This window comes from Drosophila bipectinata, chromosome 3R, assembly GCF_030179905.1.
Source record: "Drosophila bipectinata strain 14024-0381.07 chromosome 3R, DbipHiC1v2, whole genome shotgun sequence".
NCBI lineage: Eukaryota > Metazoa > Arthropoda > Insecta > Diptera > Drosophilidae > Drosophila > Drosophila bipectinata.
In genome coordinates, this window is record NC_091739.1 from 5,078,350 (window position 1) to 5,085,817 (window position 7,468).

The window sequence follows — 7,468 nt, forward strand, 5'->3', positions numbered from 1 at the left end:
TATCGAATATGATATCGATTATTTTGCAATCGGCTCTCAGCGCTCATCACTTGCACTTATTCGATTCACACCGAAGTGACCGAAGAGATTTGTATTTAATTTGTTTTAAATTACAAGTTTTGGCACACAGCATGGCAGCAACAGCAAACGCACCGGGCAAGGCCGAGATGATTGACCTGACCAAGCTTAGTCCGGACCAGTTGATGCAAATAAAGCAGGAGTTTGAGCAGGTGAGCGGGTCTTGCATGTGGGTGTCGCTGCTTGGGTTAAAATGAGTCAGGCGGTCGGGGACCGGGGGTGGTTACCATTGGCACATGCTACAAAAAGCTTTTTTATTTAATTATTTTCAGGAAATGAGCAATATTCAGGACTCGCTATCAACTCTGCACAGCTGTAAAGCAAAATACGCCGGCTCCAAGGAAGCACTAGAAACTTTCCAGCCGGACTGGGAGAATCGCCAAATTCTTGTGCCGCTTACAAGTAGTATGTACGTTCCAGGACGTGTGAAGGATCTCAACAACTTTGTGATCGACATTGGCACTGGCTATTACATCGAAAAGGTTCTTAGGAATTTTTAAAGGAATTTAAACCATCTGCTTAAACATCTGTTATTTCTATAGGACCTAGAAGGCTCAAAGGACTATTTCAAACGACGTGTGGAGTACGTCCAGGAGCAGATTGAGAAAATCGAGAAGATCCATCTCCAGAAGACCCGCTTCCTGAACTCTGTGATCGCAGTGCTGGAGTTGAAACAGGCAGCTGCCACAAAAATGTTGCAGGCCCAGCAGCAGCAACAGGCTCAGGCGGGCACCCCGAGCGCCTAAGATAATTAAATTATTCAAATCATAAAGGATGTGTATGCATTTAATTAACGTAGTTTATTAAATTGTTCAACTATTTTTTGGCCTCCTCCAAAGCCAAGCTAAGGACCTTAACCTTCTGCTCGTATGCCGATTTGAGTTCCTAAAAAGATGCAAACTTATAGTTTGTATAGAATGAAGGGTGGAAATGACATACTTTGAATATTTTCGACTGCGTGTCGTACTCTGCTCGCAGTTTATCATAGACGGACTTGGATATGGCCAGTTTTTTCTCTGTGAGAGCACACTTGTCTTGTTCCGCCTTGATCCAGAGTTGGCTCTTCTCCAGGCGGGCTTGGGTGTGGTCACACTCTGTGGTTTTCAGTTGCAGCATATCCTTGGTCACCTGCAGCACATCCTTGACGGTCTCCACTTGGTGTTTAAGAACCGATATTTGCTGCTCCTGCTGCTTGTTCACTTTGGTTTTTTCAAACAAAAGGGTTTTGGCCTTCAGAAGCAGTTCCTCCTGCTCTTGGCGGGATTTGGGAGCGTCTGTGCCGCCCAGCATTACAGATTGCTTAAGTGATTGTTCCAACTGGACCACCTTCTTCTTCAGGCGCTCATTCTCCACTTTGGCTTCCTGATGTTAATAGTTACTGGATAGTTGCATTCGATGGATACATCAAAACTAACCTCAAAGTCTTTTCGAAGTGCTCCAATCCGTTTGCGGGACTCCTCTAGCAGTGCCTGCTTCTCACTCTCCAACGTGAAAACCATGTCAAGCAGCTCATTCTGCGACTGCTCCTGTGACTGCCCTTCTTGCTGATCACCATTTGACGTGGGTAAATCACTACTATTATTATTCACATCGCCTCCAACGGCTCCCTCCTCGTTATTATCCGCCATTGTATTGGAAAATCTTAAATTTATAAAAACTCTTGAGCAATGTGCGTTTCGTTGCTATTGGGCTGTGTTTTCTTTTTTGTATTAATAGACGAAATAGATGCAGACGCTATTTTTAGTTGAATAGGTTCTCTCGCTCTCCGATTGCGTTTTCTCATCTTCCTGAAGATTCTTCTCTCCACCAAAAACAAACAATTAACTCTTAGTTGGCGCCGCAGCATATTCAAAGTTTATTATGTCCTGAAGCGTGAATGAGAAAGGATTACGGATGCGTGGTGTTAATACAGATCGCAAAAGGCAACACAATTAAATTGTTGTTACAAATTAATGGGGGCGATTAGAATCGAAAGTGGGTGATTTATTTTAAATTAAATGCCTAAACAGAATAGACGAGGACCAGTAGACCTCTAACCGTCCAGTTCACCGGCGGCACAGGCATCGGCGTAGCTCTTGCCGCTCTTGTCCTCCGGATTCAGCTTGATCATATCGTCAATACGCAAAATGGTGATAGCAGCTTCTGTGGCGAACTTCAGCGACTTGATCTTGGACATGGCCGGCTCCAGAACGCCCGACTTCTTGTTGTCGCGAACCACACCCTCGATCAGATCCAGGCCGGTCCACTTGAGCTCGGCGTGCTCTGGTTTGGTCTGGCTGGAGTTGTGATAGGAACGCAACTTAGCCACCAGATCTGTGGCATCCTTGGCCGCATTCACGGACAGAGTCTTGGGAATGACGAGCAGCGATTTGGCGAACTCGGCAATGGCCAACTGTTCGCGAGAGGCCAGTGATGTGGCAAAGTTTTCCAAGTAAATGGAGAGGGCAGCCTCTACACAGCCGCCGCCGGCCACAACCTTTTTGCTCTCCAGAACGCGCTTCACAACACACAGGGCATCGTGTACAGAACGCTCCATTTCATCACAGTAGAAGTCATTGGGACCACGGAGGATAATGGAGGAAGCGGCACTGCATTAAAATAAACAAATTATAAACTGTTCTTGAATATTTTCCTTTAAACCACATACCGAGCTTTGGTGCCCTTAATGAGAATAAGCTCATCATCGCAGATGCGCTCCTGTGCCACTTCGGCAGCCTCTCCCACCATCGAGGCATCGAAGCTCTCTTCACCGTCCATGTTGGTAAGCGAGGTAAGGAAAGCTGCTCCCGTGGCCTTGGCAATGATCTTCAGATCACTCTTCTTTACACGGCGCACTGCCATGGCACCCGCCTCCACAAAGTACTTCATGCAGAGATCATCGACACCACCGCTCACCAGCACCACATTGACTCCTGTACCCAGGATCATGTTGATGCGCTCCTTGGTGATATCCAACTCGCGAGCGCGAATGGCCTCAAGCTTGTCAGGATCATTGATGAGCACCTGGACGCCCATCTTCATCTTGGTCTTCTGCAGCGAGAAGTCCAGGCAGGCAATCTTCGCATTGACAATCTTCTTCGGCATTTGCTGCGAGGCGATGGTGCAGTTGAGAGCGTAACCCGGAATCAAGACAGATTCGCGAGCCGACTTTCCATGCGCCTTCAACACGTTAATGGCTTTTATCGAGTAGGCAGTCTGACCTCTGGGATCCGTGATCTTCACAGACTGGGCGGCATCGACAACCATGGCGGAGAAGAACTCGCAGTCGGCACCGATAATCTTTGAGCTCATCGAGGTCTTGGCAATGTTGATCAGGGAGTCGCGACCGAGCTCGTCAACAGGGGCGGTCAAGTGCTCTGAGATGTATTTGCAGGCTTCTTTACAGGCAATACGGTATCCCGAAATGATCGAGGTTGGGTGGATCTTCTGCTTGACCAGTTCGTCGGCGTTTTTCAGCAGCTCAGCGGCCAGAATGACCACGGAAGTGGTGCCATCGCCAACCTCTTCGTCCTGCAGCTGAGCCAGCTCAACCAGAACTCTGAAAGAAACAAAATTAGTTTTTTTTGCAAAAGGAATGTCACATGAATCTCTTACTTGGCAGCCGGGTGCTCCACCTCCAGTAGGCGCAGAATGGTGGCGCCATCGTTCGTCACTGTAACATCGCCAATATCGTCCACCAGCATTTTGTCCAGACCTACCGGTCCCAGGGAACTCTTTACGATGTTGGATATGGACAAGGCAGCCATAACTACAGGAAGAGGGGAAAATATCCTTTAGTCATAACCTCACTTTGTCATGTTTTGATGAAATTGAGGTTTTCTTCAGTTTGAAGGTCAGGAATATCTTAAGGAAAAACTACCATCCCGTCGAAAAAGCCCATGTCTCTTTTGTTCCCGAACATTCTCCCCGGCGTGTGACCATTAGATCAGCAAGAAACGTGCTCCGCCGGTCGACGCTGTGCAGCTGTTGTCAAATGCATTAGTTTCTTACCGTTCTGAGTGCGCACAGAGGCGCCCGATTGACGGGTGCCGGCAATGGACAAAGGAGTGGCCAGGGTCGACATTTTCTTCTGTGTTTTGGCGACTTTTAATAAAAAACGAGATAAATCAAATACTGGAAACCGCACGAGAACCGCCTGACTCACTTTTCGATTGATTTTAGAGTGACCATGACGCACTTTTGTCAATTCGCTTCATGTAAAATAATCGTATAAAAAGTTCAAGAAATTTTTACATATTTAACTGTTATTTCATTTATTATTTCATTCTCCAAAAAATGTAATAAATTATTAAAAAATTCAAATTCAAAAAATAAATTTGAAAAAAAATAATACCTTAAATTCAATTCTAGGCAAGTTTATGATAGTTTTTTGATGATTTGGTAAATAGTTTCCGATATTTTTTAAAAATAAGTCATTGCACCTGGAGCTCGAAAATTGTTTAAAACGTTACCTCCAGATTTAAGCGAAAAACTTTTTTAAGCAAACTTTAATGCCGAAAAATCCTTGAGAGTTTATCGAAACATAAGGATAATTAAGAATAAAGATTAAATCGAGTAATCTGCGAAATCTAAAAAATTTTTCAATCTAGTAGTCCATTTCATCCAACTGATTTTGGGTAGTTTAGAGAGCTCCATAAAATATTCAGTCTGTTGTGAGATTTCATAGAGTCAACACGACAGTTTTACACTTTTTGAGGTCACAACGAAAAAGTATACCGAATTTTATTTTATTAACGATCTAAATTTTTTGAAGTAAGTTTTCAAACGGCATAAAAAAAATTTCTGAAATGTGAATATTTTTGTTTTTTTTTTTACCTAGATAAGCAATGGCTTCTCGGTGTGGACCTCCCCCAAAAAAACCAATGGGTTCCTTTTTGATCTGGATGAGTACTTGCGGGCGACGAAAAATAAAAAAAACTTTTCCAAACTATAAGGCGACAGAGGTAGCGTCCCTAGGCGGCAAAATATGGCGTCAGATGTCCGATGAAAAAAAGTCTTTGTGGAAGAAGAAGGCGGCTAAGGCGAGGAGCGAATACAACCGTCGTCTTAAAGAATATCAGAATAATATTGCAAATGTGAATACCAACGACACTGATGAAAAGCGTGTAACTGATGAACCAATGCCGAACTTTTCCAAGAAAAGGACTTGTGTATCGGAGCCGGCGATTGCTAATCCATCTGCGGCTATCATTAAGTGTGACTTTTGCAACAAGGATGGAACCACTCCCACCGAAAGTCATTCAAATTGTTCATGTAATTTTTAAACATTCCTCCCGTTTAATTGTTAATTAATTTCAAAATCTAACGTAACAAATCGGCAAATGCCCAAAGATATACCAAGAGACACATATGCTCAATAAGTAGCTGTAATCTCCATTACAAACAAATGTAGCTTAATTTTAATTGTTGGCAATAATATATTACAACTGTTCACAATGTGCTTATGCCGACATTTTAAAACAAAGTTTGTTTTTCTTAAATGTGTTTAGTTATCTGGCAACGCTGAGTTAACCGTGTTTCCCAACAAGTGCGAAAAGAAAGAAAGCTTTGCTATTTGGCTTTTACTTTCATGCCCTCAGTCCCTTTTCCTGCCCTCAGTCCTCAGTCCCTGTGTTAGCCAAAAGCCAAATTGGCTTTTTGTGCTGTTTGCCGGCACATAGTGCAATGTTTTTTCTCAGCCTGGTTTTTTGTTCTGTGCAATTAAAGCTGCCAGCTCCTGTTTCTTCGTCCTTTCTCTGCCCGTAGAACCTTTGTGGGCCCGAGACAAATTGTCTTCGTGAGCACATGGACTTGCAGTGGAAAAAATGATCAAATTTAAATTCATAGATACATTTTCATATGTCAAAAAAACTAGAACGTACCAAAATGGCCTACTATTTTACAATTATTTATGTAGCTCTGAATTTGGAATTACATTTTTAACATATTTTTCTAGAGGGTAATTAGTTTTTTTGAAGTGTTTTTGTATTGGTATAGGTGTCAGCTACAGCTGATAATTGCAGTGGAAACAGTGGCAGTAGCAGGCAACAGGAACGCCAACTGCCTCCTGCAATAAAAGTCACAATGGCGACAGCTCACGACACATTGCTTCCTCTCATCCCCCTCATCAGGTCCTTTCTCCAAAGTCTGCCGCGGTGTGTGTATGGGTGTGATTGACGGCCGGCGGGCTTTCTCATGTGTGTCTGCCGTGGCTGTAGTTATTGTAGAATTCAATTTGCTGTAAATGTATTGCTGGCTTGGCTCGTGGTCGCTTCTGTTGCCTTTGGTTACAGCTCATTAGCAACAGCGGCAGCAGCAGGACACATCCAGTGGCGCAGCCAAGGCAAACATTGAGAAAGGCTTTTGGTTAACATAAATTCAACAGCCGCGATGCCACTAGTACAGTAAAAACAATTGGATTTTAATAAAAACAAGAGTCCATAAACTATTTGAAAATGTGATAAAAATGTCATTTTAATGCCTTTTCATACCGTATAATTTTTACAGACTGAATTTTGTACTGTTTTTTTTTATCAAAAAAGTAACAATTAAAAATATTTAAGACTTTGTATTAAAAATTCCCTATAAAATATTAACGAGCAAGCATTAAATATGCCACAAAAATAATATCAATAGCATCAATATCGTTTTATTTTTTTAACCTGTATAGCAAAGCCGCTTTGTAAAAAAAATTTAACAAAATGTCCGACACTGGACGCCAATGCCCATTGATTTATAGTCGCAATGGTTAAGTCGATTATGGGAATGGGTCTGGGAATGGGTAACACAGGGAAAACAATAACCAACTGTTTGATGAGGGCCATCACAATGGGATTCACCTGTACGAGGTTGTGGGTGCGTGTGTGGGTAAGCTCAAGCTCAGCGGCTTTAATTGCCAGCTGGTTTGGGCCCAGTTTGTCTCGCCTGCGAGCATGTGTGTGTGGATGTGGTTAAGGATGTGATGTGGCTGTGGTTGGGATTTATGCTTGTTCTACATGCATGTTGTACAAACAATTTAGCTGTAACTGCGGCACAGCGACACAGCTACTCACAGAAGGACACAGTAACGCAGCCAGGCTCGACACCAATACATGTGCTATAGCAACTCTGTATGCGAGCCGGACGACCTCCATTTAACACCAAACGTGTCATTTGTGGCCATTTGCTGGTTGCTGTTGCTGTTACTGTTTGTACACGCGCTCGTTGTGCGAGTGTGCCACTGTATTGGGCCTCTGTACGAGTGTGCTTTGCTGCTTTATGAGGCTTTGGCTGCGTTTTGTGGTCTATTAAGTGGCTCGCACTAAACCGAAAAATATGCCATCATCTTTATGCGACTTGTGCAACAAGGCGTATGAGCGTTATGACTCAAGTGAGCAACAAGCGCCGCCAAGTACCCCGTTCTTAAAACATA

At 43.5% G+C, this 7,468-nt stretch overlaps 3 protein-coding genes across 3 annotated transcripts; 1 reads left to right on the forward strand and 2 right to left on the reverse strand.

Moving 5' to 3' along the window:
* The first annotated feature begins 43 nt into the window (after positions 1-43).
* Pfdn5 (prefoldin 5) lies at positions 44-850 on the forward strand. Its single transcript, XM_017244563.3, has 3 exons — positions 44-230; positions 351-560; positions 621-850. The coding sequence occupies exons 1-3, from the start codon at positions 132-134 to the stop codon at positions 822-824; spliced, it is 513 nt and encodes a 170-aa protein (XP_017100052.2). The 5' UTR covers positions 44-131; the 3' UTR covers positions 825-850.
* Positions 851-859: 9 nt separating this feature from the next.
* On the reverse strand, positions 860-1,795 carry LOC108127473 (chromosome partition protein Smc). Its single transcript, XM_017244562.3, has 3 exons — positions 1,494-1,795; positions 1,018-1,440; positions 860-963 (listed from the first exon to the last, which is right to left on the reverse strand). The coding sequence occupies exons 1-3, from the start codon at positions 1,704-1,706 to the stop codon at positions 895-897; spliced, it is 705 nt and encodes a 234-aa protein (XP_017100051.2). The 5' UTR covers positions 1,707-1,795; the 3' UTR covers positions 860-894.
* A 110-nt stretch (positions 1,796-1,905) lies between these two features.
* Positions 1,906-4,248, reverse strand: CCT1 (chaperonin containing TCP1 subunit 1). Its single transcript, XM_043212052.2, has 4 exons — positions 4,069-4,248; positions 3,673-3,826; positions 2,726-3,616; positions 1,906-2,666 (listed from the first exon to the last, which is right to left on the reverse strand). Exons 1-4 carry the CDS (start codon positions 4,139-4,141, stop codon positions 2,111-2,113), a joined length of 1,674 nt encoding a protein of 557 aa, XP_043067987.1. The 5' UTR covers positions 4,142-4,248; the 3' UTR covers positions 1,906-2,110.
* Between the last annotated feature and the right edge of the window lie 3,220 nt (positions 4,249-7,468).

Coding starts and splice junctions, on each gene's coding strand:
- LOC108127473 (XM_017244562.3), bottom strand. CDS start 1,706: ATGGCGGATAATAACGAGGAGGGAGCCGTTGGAGGCGATGTGAATAAT. Junction 1,441..1,493: donor CACTTCGAAAAGACTTTGAG/GTTAGTTTTGAT, acceptor TATTAACATCAG/GAAGCCAAAGTGGAGAATGA. Junction 964..1,017: donor CGCAGTCGAAAATATTCAAA/GTATGTCATTTC, acceptor GCATCTTTTTAG/GAACTCAAATCGGCATACGA.
- CCT1 (XM_043212052.2), bottom strand. CDS start 4,141: ATGTCGACCCTGGCCACTCCTTTGTCCATTGCCGGCACCCGTCAATCG. Junction 3,827..4,068: donor CTCTGTGCGCACTCAGAACG/GTAAGAAACTAA, acceptor CTCTTCCTGTAG/TTATGGCTGCCTTGTCCATA. Junction 2,667..2,725: donor ATTAAGGGCACCAAAGCTCG/GTATGTGGTTTA, acceptor ATTTTAATGCAG/TGCCGCTTCCTCCATTATCC.
- Pfdn5 (XM_017244563.3), top strand. CDS start 132: ATGGCAGCAACAGCAAACGCACCGGGCAAGGCCGAGATGATTGACCTG. Junction 231..350: donor TAAAGCAGGAGTTTGAGCAG/GTGAGCGGGTCT, acceptor AATTATTTTCAG/GAAATGAGCAATATTCAGGA. Junction 561..620: donor CTGGCTATTACATCGAAAAG/GTTCTTAGGAAT, acceptor TTATTTCTATAG/GACCTAGAAGGCTCAAAGGA.